This window comes from Natator depressus, chromosome 9 (assembly GCF_965152275.1).
Source record: "Natator depressus isolate rNatDep1 chromosome 9, rNatDep2.hap1, whole genome shotgun sequence".
Classification (NCBI taxonomy): Eukaryota; Metazoa; Chordata; order Testudines; family Cheloniidae; genus Natator; species Natator depressus.
Window position 1 is genome coordinate 11,326,017 of NC_134242.1, and position 12,982 is coordinate 11,338,998.

At 41.2% G+C, this 12,982-nt stretch overlaps 1 protein-coding gene across 1 annotated transcript; it reads right to left on the bottom strand.

Moving 5' to 3' along the window:
- Positions 1–3,231: 3,231 nt before the first annotated feature.
- NDUFB5 (NADH:ubiquinone oxidoreductase subunit B5) lies at positions 3,232–12,963 on the bottom strand. The gene is made up of 6 exons (XM_074963525.1): positions 12,792–12,963; positions 10,219–10,304; positions 8,890–8,956; positions 7,347–7,408; positions 4,324–4,430; positions 3,232–3,458 (listed from the first exon to the last, which is right to left on the bottom strand). The coding sequence occupies exons 1-6, from the start codon at positions 12,916–12,918 to the stop codon at positions 3,338–3,340; spliced, it is 570 nt and encodes a 189-aa protein (XP_074819626.1). The 5' UTR covers positions 12,919–12,963; the 3' UTR covers positions 3,232–3,337.
- Positions 12,964–12,982: the final 19 nt, after the last annotated feature.

Genomic DNA, 12,982 nt, shown 5'->3' on the forward strand with positions numbered 1-12,982 from the left:
ACAGGGCTAAGGGACCTGGGCTTATTCTGTTTAGAAAGTGGAGACTTCAGAGTGGCTAATGGCAGATGGTTTCAAGATACCAAAATGAGAGAGAGAGAGAGGCACTTTTTAAAAAATCCACTGCTGATAAGGGGTTTAAAAACTAGTAGACTAAAATTAATTGGTTAGTCTCTAAGGTGCCACTAGTACTCCTTTTCTTTTTGAGTAGACTAAAATGTGTGGCATCAGACTTTGAGGAAATACCTCCCCCTAGTGGCAAGAATAATAGGCAGCGGGGTTTAAAACAACCGTAAGGAAGGAAGTCCTTTACACAACACACAGTCAACCTGTGGAACTCATTACTTTGGGATGTTGTGAAAAAGTATAACTGATTCTCAAAAAAGAATTAGATAAGTTCATGGAGGATAGGTCCATCAATGGCTATTAACCAAGTGAGTCTAGGACACAGCCCCATGCTCTGGTTCTCCCTAAATCTCTGTCTGCTAGAAGCTGGGACTGGAGGACAGGGGATGGATAACTCGATAAATTCCTGTTCTGTTTACTTCCTCTGAAGCATCTGGCACCAGCCTTTATCAGAAGACAGGATACTAGCCTAGATGGACCACTGGTCTGATGCAATATGGTCACTCTTACATTATGTTCTTAAAGAAAACTATTGTTCTTCTTCAGCCATTCCCATTTAATGTTTAAATTTATACCCTCAAATAGCTGCATAATCAGACAGTTGAAGACAATCAATTCTTTTGACATTGATTCAATTAACTGATGTTTATCAATACAGTTCTTTTTACCTTGTTTCTTGCTCTTCGGACATTTATTTAAAAAGCTTTCATTAACCAATTGTCTACTTTTCTCTTTCACCTACCAAGTGTTTGATAGAATCAGAAAGCTTCTCCCTTTTGAGAACAGAATGTTAATACTTAATTTTGTCCATTAATAAATGCTGAATTATATATCAGTCATGGCATAAATTACGTTTTTAATATTTGTCCATTCAAGTCCCTCCCATGCATGAAAAAATATATATAGTTCCATGATAGAGCATAAGCCTTCCATCTAGAAACTTTGGGGGAGATTTTCAAAAGCACACATGGGATAGGAGCACGAGCCCCAGGACTTATGTTCCTAAATCCTTTAGATGCTTTTGAAAGCCTTTCCCTTTGAGATCTGAACTCTCTCCCCTCACCCCCAAAAAGTTAGGATTGTTGAAAGAGGAGACAGGAATGACGGTGTGTATATGATCAGTAATGAATATGCATCATGGTTAACACGTTTGTCATTCTTGGAAATACAATTAGCGCCCATGGCCAACTCCACAAGGTGGAAGCAAGAATTGGGAAGGTAGATGGAGCCTGAGACCGGCAAATATCTGGAAAATATGAGATTCACACACAAACCAAGATAAACTTAGACAATGCCATTGTGATACCAACACTGTTATATGCCTCTGAAACTTCGTAAATGCTAGAAAACCACAACGGAAAACTTAAGGCATTCCATCAGAGATGCTTGCAGAGAGTAATTGGTGTCTGCTGGTGTGATAAAGTAAACAACGCTGATCTGTTAAGAAGGACTGAACAGCATACTGTACACACAATGATTCAAGAAAGAAGGCTGAAGTAGTTTGGACATGTATGGAGATCAAAAAACTGTGCTCCTAGTCAAATTCTTAAATGGATACTACCTTGTGGAAGATGGAAAAGAGGAGGATAACAGATGGCATATAACAAAACCAATGAGGAAAAATACTGCTGTCGTGGAAAAAGACTAAAATGGAGCAAGAAATGTGGCAATAGACAGATGGAAGTGGAAAGACTGAGTTGCCTCGTGTCACAAGGCAAAAGAGCATCTAATAAATAATACAAATAATATGTAGCCTGTTAATACTGTAAATTCTGTGGATTTGGGCAAGTCACCCAACTTCTACCTTAATTACACCATCTGTAAAACATGGATAATATGTAACTCCCCAGGATTAGTGAGAGGATTAGCTGGGTTTAAAATCACTTTGAAGACAAAAAGTATTAGTTGTGTGTTATACTCAGTTACCTGAAACTATAACCTTATCTACCCCAGATATTTTTCATTTTAAAAAGGTATCATTCTGTAGTAGGAGTTTCTTAAATATGAATGCATTTATTGAGCACCGACAGTGTCTTCAGCCCTGTATGGATGAAGACACTCCCTGCCCCAATGGAGCTTACATTCTGATTCAGATAAATTATAGTAAAGAACATAACAGAGGTTGCAGATTTTTTTAAACGCTGCTTAAAGAAAAAAAAAGTCACACAGCATTGTTGAAAAGCATTGTGGAAGGAGTATCTTTCAGAGGAATTGGCTTTACAGGGAGGGCGCCCAAAGCTCAGAAGGTGGATAGACACAAGGGGAAGAAAGAGATAAAAGGGGCATTTAGAAAGACCATAGGTGATATGGAAATGGTTGGAGATAGGAGAAAATAAGGGCAGACTGTCACTGAGTTATGCAGAGCCTTAAAGACTATGGTGGGAGGTTTGAAACGGAGGAGGAAGGCAAGAAGCTAATTAAGATATTCATAGAGGAGAGTAGCATGGACTGAGTGGTGAGGAAGGTTATTTGTAGGGATGTAGAGGAAGCAATGAAAGGCTATGGCCACAGTTTGGATATGAAATGAGTGTGAAGACTATTATAACGAGGTTGTGAGCCTGACTGGCAGGGAAGATAGTGGAGTTGTCTATAGTGATGGAGATGGGGCTTTTGGATCTGAGATGTTCCAAAGAACTGAAGATCTAATTAAAAAACAAAACAAAACACCACTTAAATTTACATTCTATGAAATATTTCACATATTAAAAAGTGCTTTGACTTCCATTTCATTTATTACTATCCATAAAAAATAAAGTTATGATTTATTTTCTCACACAATTCATTTAAAGTTAGGTATGGGAATATATGAGAGATGGTTTGGTAATGGAATAGAGTCTTTCACCTCTCAGATACTTGTTCCAATCTAGCTCAGGTCAGTCTGGCTGTTTGATAACCTGTGTGAAATGAGCTGGTGACCACCATCCTCGTGGAGTGGGGGGGAGGAACATGTTATAAAACCAGTATTACCTACTGACACCCTTGGGAAACAGACAAACTATTAGCAACTGACATGAGAGCCATTCTCTCCACCTGTACACATTTTAAAGCTGTACATGATTAGCAACAAGTTTGTCCATTTAAAAACTTACTAGAATCAACACTGAAAAATACTGAAATAGAAACTTTTATTTAAGTCAGCAAGTAACAACAGGATACACATTACATTATTCAGTCGCTATTTGTGGGTGCCCTTCTGAAACAGTGTATTAACTGCTTAATTGTCAGGAGTTGCTTTAGCAGAATAATCAATAAGATTTTTATCAGGGGTCTCATAGTGATACCAGGGCCCATCTCCCCTCTCTCTCATTAGTCGACGTGCCTCCAATTCCTTCAGCCTATAAGAAATGGAAAATGAAAGTCAAATTCAGCATGTAATTTATCATCTTCCATGGGCCACACTAAACACTGATATCAAAGGAGTCATCGCCTCTTACATCAGCATTTCATTTGATCCTATATATTCTACGACGACCATGGGAACAATACTACAGATACGAAGATTTATCCATGGATAATTCCATCATTGTGTTTCATTATATTTACTTGGTTTTTCAGTAAACTAGCTGAAGAAATAATAAAATAATAATAATAAAAATAAAAAACCTGATGAGATTTCTAAACATAGACAGTAGTCTCCTTCATAATCATGAACTGAAAACTTTACCAGATACCTTCCAGTCAGAAATAACCAGGAAAGATGAAGGTGGGAGGGGCTCCACCAAGAAAGTCTAGGAGCAACATTCCAAGAAGCTTAGCACCTCCTCTGTTAGTGCTCAGTTTACCCAAGCAACAGCAGCATGAGACTAACATGATACTGGACAATGTCACTGGTGCCCATGATTTTCTGGACAGCAGCAACAAACCAGACCAAATCTACAAGCATTAGCAGAGGCACAGCAATTGTCCGTCTCCTGACTCAGGAAGATAAAACTGCATTGGTTTACACTTGGTTTGTGTTTGAAGAGTTATCGTTACAATTATTATTTTTTTTAAACTAAAGTTACACTCTGTAGAAACGGATGGTTTAGAACCAATATTTGCCAGGAAAAGGTTCTCACTCACAAAGGGCCAGAGAATTTTTCAAGCCCTGATCAGATGTCCAATTGAAGAGAAGAATTTGACTATTGTATCATAATTGAAATGGTTTAGTACAGTACATATTGGCTTTTAAAAGCTTCAGCAAACCCATCCTATCTTTACCTTAGGTCAGCTTTTTTAGCTTCACTATCAACTATGGCCAACATTTTTTCATATTCCTTTTCAGGAGAGTCAAGGAGATAACGAGCAATCCACCTAGTTATAGGATGCTGGAAGAGATGAAAATAAGACTATTAGATTATTCATATAAATTTCCACGCAAGAAACCCCCACAAATAATAATGACAGGGAAATTTGACCACACTTTTAAATATTCTTTCTAGTCCTATTTACCATGATAACGTGTAATTAGAAATTATGTTAAGCTCTATACCCCTAATTCTGCAAACACTTATGTACTTAACTTCACTATCATGAGTACCACTAATTTAAACAGGATTACTCACAGTTAATACAGTTTAGCACATGAGTAAATGTTTGCAGAATCGGGGCCTATGAAAAAAAGTTACCCATTTGCCATTTTTGACATTATCCAAGATAACACACAATAGAATAGGTTGTTGTGGAATAAAAAAAAGAGGACAGTTAAAATGAGGGAAAATCTGTGTTTCATATTTTAAGAACAAAGACAGACAATTGCTGAAATACAGTTAATCAAAAACTGCTACCATAATCTCCATAAAATGGACTCCAACCCTATTACTGTAAAGATTCAGTAATCTTTATACTAAGTGCTGCTTGCACATGGAAACTTTTGTCTAATCTTTCAATCCCCGTGTAAACTGAACTAGTCAGATAGAGGTCTGTGTATTGCTATGTATGAACTAGTCAGATAGAGGTCTGTGTATTAGCCAGTTAAAAACAAAAATAAAAATATAGCTACATCAAAAAATCAGTGACAATTGTAAAGTAACATCTCATGAGCCACTAGGGCTGTGATTCTCAGCTTTCTGATGGCATAAAAAAAATCTTTGTTTTTAACTCTGAAAAGTTGTGAGATATTGGACTTTGATTCACTGCTGACAAATACTATAAAATAGGCTGTCAAGTGATTAAAAAAATTAATCATGATTAATCGTGAGATTAAAAAAATAATAGCGATTAACTGCAGTTTTAATCGCACTGTTAATAATAGAATATCATATTTATTTAAATATTTGTGGGTTTTTCTACATTTTCAAATATATTGATTTCAGTTACAATACAGAATACAAAGTGTACAGTGCTCACTTTTTTATTACAAATATTTGCACTGTAAAACAGATGAAATAGTATTTCAATTTACCTCATACAAGTACTGTAGTGCAATTTCTTTATCATGAAAGTTTAACTTACAAATGCAGAATGACAGGCATTATTATTATTATTTTGATAATAACTACACTCAAAAATAAAACAATGTAAAACTTTAAAGCCTACAAGTCCACTCAGTCCTTGCCGAGGATAGGGAAAGATTTTACCTCAGCATTTTAGCATTCAGTAGGGGAGTGAATTGTGCAGGAGGCTTTTTTTCCTGCTGCTGCTAGGTTAGTCTGTATCATGTGTCTCCTTTAGCGGCATCTTGGCTTACTGAAGGGGTAAGATTTTTTTTATCTCAGAAAGTCAGTATTGTGGAGATGGGAGGGGTGTGAGTTGTGCAGGAGAAGGGTGAATTCTTGATGCTGCTCCTGTTGGGTTGGGTTTTTGAGCTTGCCAGGCTTGCTCCCTGTCCAAACAGGAAGAGAGTTTCATCTTAGAAATCTGCATTCAGTGTTGGAGGAGGATGGGTGACGGGGGGGAGGAGGGGAGAGAAGCAATGACTTGTGCAGGAGGAGATTCTGGGAGGACAGGGAGTGCCGATGTGTGTGTGTGTGGGGAGGGGGGGGTGGAGGGGGGAGCAAGCAATGACTTGTGCAGGAGGAGGGGGTGTCTTGCTGCTGCTTCTGGAACGGTGGTTTCTGGTACTGGGCTCACCAGGCTCACCTCCTTTTACTGAGCGAGGTGGGCTCCCTTCAGCTGAGTGAGCCCTTGTTTGCAAGAGAGGGTGTATCTTACCACAGGGACTCGGCATGCAACATGGGAGGAGAGGCTAGTGCAGGGAGGCTGAGCTCAGCAGGCCCCTGTTCTCTATGGGGTACCCTGCAGAGTGAGGTGCCGTCTCGGAGCAATGGGGCATGGCACAGCGGGGGGGTGTCGGTCCCCAGAGCAAGGGGCCGGCTGGGGGCATTGGGGCACAGCATGGGGGAAAAGCGGGGGGAGAGGGGCCGGCTGGGGGCATTGGGGCACAGTGTGTGGGGGAGGTTGGTCCCTGGAGTGAAGGGCTTGCTAGAGGTATTGGGACACAGTGCGTGGAGGGGCAGGCCCATCCCCGGAGCAAGGGGCCAGCTGGGAGCACTGGGGCACGGCAGGGTCAGGATCCCTATCTCTCCACTGGAGCCGGGATGGGAGCCACTTCCTATCCTATCCTCTCCTCCCCCCCACCCCCGGCGGATTGGCGTTACTGTGCCTGACCGGACACTGTCAGGTCCCTTCACAGCTGATGCCTCCCTCCCCATCCAGATGTATGCGATTAACGCCATTTAAAAAATTTATGCATTAATTTTGTTTTCAGTTAATAAAACAGGTATTAACTGCGACTGAGAGTCCTACTATAAAAGTATGAATTTCCTGCTATTCATTGAAAGGCATTCAGATGGGATAAACAATGTAATTTTAAAGTGTAGTATCTCAAGACCTGGAGCTCAGGGGAATGTTTAAAAAAACAAAACAAAAAAACAAAAAAAACTAACCCCGATGGACTGGTGACCAGAAAAAGAGATTTAGATCTTGACTTGGTAAGAGTGCTTTTGTTATTTACGGATTTTATGTTCACAACTTCACGTACAGTGCTCTTACTATTTACCCAGCTATGTACATTACAGGTCAGTTGCATCTGCTACTGTTAGAATACCAAAAACAAAGATCTAATAAAATAACATGTATTTAATTTGAAAACTGTATATTTGCATGAAGATCCAATCACATAAAGTAGCAGATATCCTCATTAATATATCCAACACATTTTAAATATTTTCCTCCCAAGATTGATGTATGATGAGGAGGAGTGTACTGGAAATGCCATATCCCTTTCATAGTTTTGTACTCACTTTGTAATATTCCCAGTGCTCTGGAACATAACCTTCCGGAATCTCTGCAAGTTCAGCTTCACCTGACAAGAGAAAATGGAGGGATGTTCAATACTATTGACATTTTAGAAACACACTTTCCTTTCCTTATGCAAATAAAGGCCAATTAAAGAGCATTTCACAAAGTATTTAAAGAGACACTATCAATTTGATTCTATTTGGTTTCAATAAAGCGAGCTAGAACAGTCTGGAAGTAGTTTCAGATACTATACCTGCTTCTGAGTCCTCCCGCCAATTCTGTTCTACAGATACACATGCCTATATTTTAACCCACACAACAAAAAGAAATGACTGACTATACAGAGGAAAGAGTGAAACTGACTGTACCCAAAGTGCTATCACAAGGTAAACAAGCTTGAAAAAAAATTAAATACATTTTTCTCTGATCTTTCAATTAACACAATCTGAGGTTAATTACATTGTAGGGTTAAAAGAAAAGTCAGGAAGAATTTTGATTTTAAATTGGCAGTGTCCTGTTAAATGTATATTCTGTACACTTATCTTGGAATATGCACAAGGTATACGTTTAAATCCAGACAGAAAACATTATCCTCTTCATTATGTGCGCAGCTCTGCTGTGCACATACATAAACATCACTGATGCAAATCTGACTTCTACAAGAATATCAAATGGAGAATAGACACATGTATAACTGCTGATCAATTCTCCGAAGCTTCCCTGCATTTTATAGAACAGCTAGAGAAGGAAGAGATGTTAGGTCAGCTACTGGATTCTCCCCTTCAGTATATTTTTACATAACATGACTAACGCTACGTTTCAGTTATGGGTATTTTTAGAAAAAGTCATGGACAGGTCACAGCCAGTAAACAAAAATTCACGGCCCGGAACCCCCGCTGGTGCTGGGGAGCAGGGGTTGGCAGGGTTGGCAAGCTCCCTACCCGGCTCCCCGAAAGCAGCCAGCATGTCCTTGCAGCTCCTAGGGAAAGGGAAGGCCAGGGGGACTCCGCACAGACTGCCCCCACCACGAGCACCGGCTCTGCAGCTCCCATTGGCCAGGAACCACAGCCAATGGGAGCTGTGAGGGTGGTGCCTGCAGGCAGGGGCAGCACGCACAGCCCCCTGGCCCCTCCACCTAGGAACTGCAGGGACATGCTGGCTGCACCCCAACACCCTGCCCCAGCCCTAGCCCTGAGCCACCTCCCACACCCAAACTACTGCTGCTGGGGGGAAGACAGGGAGAGAGAGAGGGCGCGGTGGCCAGAGACTGCCCCAGCAGAGGCTGGTGTGGCTGGCCCAGGGGCTGCCAGAGCCAACTGCACCAACCGCTGCAGAAGTCACTGAGGTCACGGAAAAATCACAGAATCCGTGATTTCCATGACAGACATGCAGCCTTAAACATGACCCATAGTTACCAAGCCAGTTTTAGAGATAAGGGTCTTCCAAGCAATCCTTTGAAGAAATTCAATTTACTATCCGACCTATTTCATTTTCTTTATCCAACTTTAACAATGTAGCTTAGTTAAACATCACAGAAGTGCTTACCAATGAAGATGTTGACATACGTTATAAGTACTGCTATTGGTATCCCAGGCAATAATATATAGAATCTCTATTTAGCAGGGGGAGAGAAAAAGACACCAGATCAGTCTGACAGAAAAATAAACCACTTCTTCTGCAAATCTCAGTTACTCTTACAATTATCTCTCCTATTAGAGCACCAAAATCTGAACTTCCACAATAGTTCTTCCATATAACATCAAATATGATTTATTATTGCAATTGGAATACTAGTGTTTCCAGCTAAGGATCTCAAAGCATTTCAGAAAACAGTAAACATGCCTCAAAACCCAGGTGATACATGTATTAATCCCATCTTTACAACATAGCAAATTGAGCCACAGAGAAAATAAGTGTCTTGACAACATTATAAATTTGAATCAGTTTTAGAGTTGGGAATGCAACATATAAATTCTCCATCCCAGTCTCTTGTTCTAACTACTAGGCAATACTGTTGCTAGGTAAAACAATATTACTCAAAGCCTGGAGCTGATTAACTATAATGAAGCACTAAAACTACCTTTGACTGAACTTGAGGCAAAATGCAATTTTTAAAAAACCCATTGCAAGCTGAGAATTAATATTTTATATAAAAATTTGTTAAAAAGATACAATCATCAGTGATTGCAGGGCATAAGTGAGATCATATAGACCCCTGCTCTCACTCCATGGAGTCCCACCTGACTGACTACTTCCCCCACATACTGGATCTGATCCTTTCATTGACTTGAATGGGCTTTGGATCAGGGCTACAGAGCCTAAATCTCCGGTGTGGATGGGCTGGATGGAAGGAGGTACACTTATTATGGGGTAGTAATGGGGGGCTCCTGGACTGGGAGAAGTTTTACAAGACTTAAAACAGCCAAGAGCTAAAATATTACTAAACCTGGAAAACAGATGACAGTTAAAATTAAAAAAGACAACAGGAAAGGATTTAAAGCAGTAACAATAAAAAAGTAGCAGTTAACTAACAATAGGTTAAAAGGGGGCAATTGAAGATAGTTAATTTACATATACTACACACACAATTTAAAAAAGAAAAAAGGTCACTAACATAACAGATGTCAATCACCATCCTGACCACTTGGCTGGTATGACATATCCCCTTGCCCCATCTGTCTTTCTCTTTATAAATGGCAAGTTCTTCATGATAGGGACTAGGAAATCTTGTTTGTGTGGCTAGTGCCTGATATGTTTGGGATGCTACTGTATTGTAAATAATAGGAATGAGTGTATTAATGCCTTAAACACAGTCCATCATTTACAAATTATTTAAGTTACATTAAGAGTTGCAACAACAAAAAATTAACTCACCAGCAAGCTCAGAAATCGTTTATCATAGAAATCTGTTGGCGTGATGACAAACATTCTTTTCCCATGGCTTCCATGTCGTACTGGAGCTGCAAAATTAAACCAGGGTATTATGATGTCCTTTTCCTATCTGCAGTGATTATGTACAGGAGAAGCTCTGCAATGCAGGCAAAAAAAAAGTAGTAAAACATTCAGTAAGGGGTGGGTAATTGCAGGCTAGTAAGGATATTTATTGTTTTGCCTAGGACAGCAGGACTCCTAGAGCTAACCCCAATTGTATGCTACAGAAGTGGTGGTATTCCAAGATAAAACTCTCTCTATGGAGCAAGTCATAGAGGGAAAATAGATGAGTTGAAGAAAATTTCATTTGCACAAGAATCTTCCATATAAAAATCTCTACAGTTAGGTAAGTTCACACACTAGCAGGCTACTAGGTTTTGGCTGGGGTGGCCAAAATTTTGACCCCCCCCAAGTCAATCGTGGAACAGGAGTGGAGGTGACATACTGACTCTTAAGTGGACACCTGTGCCTATGACTACAAGCTCTCTCAGTTTTGCACTGCATTATGAACAGAAATGAAATCAGCAGGTAGATGCAAGGACTAAGATACTGAAAAGGAAGTTTATATATCTGGCTGTACTACACATTAAGTGTGGGGGCCTGCTGGACATTTAGGCTCCAACCTTGCCACTAGCTCAGGAAGAGCAGATCTCTGCACCAGCAAAGAATCCCAGCGGGTTCAATGTGGCTCAGTGAAAGGACCTTCTCATCGGCACACATTACAAGACTAAGGTAATGAGAAAATTCTCCACTTCCAAGTAAATACCTTTAGCAACAGAACATGCAAGAGGAAAGAGTAGCAGCAGCATACAACACAACCAACTGTCCCTAACAACAGACTTGAACTGAAGATGTTCCAGAAGGCCTCCTAACTAGCTGTTTCAAGAAAAAATTAAACAACTTGCAGCTCCTGTCTACAGATCTCAAAGACCACCCCGTAACACAGGATCATATTAGCTCCTTTTCACAAAGGGAAACCAAAAATGAGTATTTTGCCCAAGGTCACTGTGATCCTTTCTCAGGGTGTCCAGGATTGTGTCACCTTGTCTCCCCCTCACAGAGGCAGGGAGTGTCTCTGACATGGCCAGCCCTTCAGCCACCCAACATCGCTTCTCTGGGCTTATGCTAGCTCTTACTTTGCACTGCAGTCCTCTTTGAATCATTTCCCTGTAGTGTCCAGCCCCTAACCACTGGACACTCACAGAAATATCAGGTTCACTATCCCCAAGAGGACAGTATATACACATGTTTGACTTAACTGAAAGTCAGCTCCTATATAACATCTTAGCACTGAGATATATTTACAGTGAAAACAATCATAAGTTTATTATCAAAGGCTAAGATTTAAGCGATAGCAAGTAAAGACAATGGAAACAGAAAAGTTACATATAAAACAAAATCATAACACACTTTAGAGATTACACTTAATTTAACAGGCTACCCTCCTGTCTAAAGCAGTCTATTCTCAACCAAAGCCTTCTTTCAGCATCTCCAACCAACAAGGCTGGGATCCCTCTTTCATAAATGCCAAAAGCACTGCCCTTTTCCTTCCTCGGTGAAGGATTTTTCTGCCTTCTACTCACAGTCCCAAATTTCACTGTCTTTGCACATGGCCAGGCTAAGCCTTATGGCTTGTTTTCTTTTCTTGTATGCCCCTTTCCTATTGATTCCATATGTAAACAGAGCTTTCATTGTTTTGCTTTACAGTGCTTAATCTACATGGCCAACAGAGAGAGACGTAAAAAGAAAAGGAGTACTTGTGGCACCTTAGAGACTAACCAATTTATTTGAGCATTCTCTTTGAGTCTCTAAGGTGCCACAAGTACTCCTTTTCTTTTTGCGAATACAGACTAACACGGCTGCTACTCTGAAAAGAGAGACATGTGAATCCCAATCAACATCCTTTGTCTGACCCAAAACCTGTTTGTCAGCATTGCCTTGGACACAGACCTTAAAACATTTTCATTACACATATGTAACATTTTATGTAGTGTTTGTACATTTCACAACGATATTAATGATCAGCATGATCCTGGCTTTCATTTAAAGCCTCACATGAAAGTCTTCATAGACAAATACTATGAAAGCAGTGTATTAGGTGCAGTGAGTTTATCAGGCCTGATAGGAGTTGAACCCTTTGCCAGCTGGTACCCATGGGCCTGGGTCTCACAATCAGTCACACAACTCGAGTGGCAGAATCAGGAATAAAACCCAGGTCCTCCAGACTGATGGTCTAACCACTAGAAAGAGGAACCTCCCTCCCTACTGAGGAAACCCCCCTCTCTCCTCACAGGCCCCCCTCGCCCCTCCCCAAAGGAGACCCCACCACCATCAGAGGGATCCCCCCTCTCCAGAGGAGCCCCTCTTCCTACAGTACCCCCTTCCCCAGAGGAAACCCAATTACCCAACGCCCCGCGCTCCCCGCAGACACACCGGTCCCCAGAGCCCCCACCCCGCTCCCCAAGGTCACCCCACTACAGAGGACACCGAGCCTCCCTCGCCCGGGGGCTCCATACCGATGATGCCGGAGGACACGACATTTCTGCCCAGCAAGGAGACCCGTCCCCCGCCTGCCGCCCTGAACAGGACCTTGCGAGTCCCCAAAGCGGCCGCGGCCCGGAGCAGGAGGCTCATGGCGCCCATGTGTGAAACTGGCAAGGGGCGGGGCCGCTGGCCATTTACCCCCAATGAGATCGAAGCCGTGGCG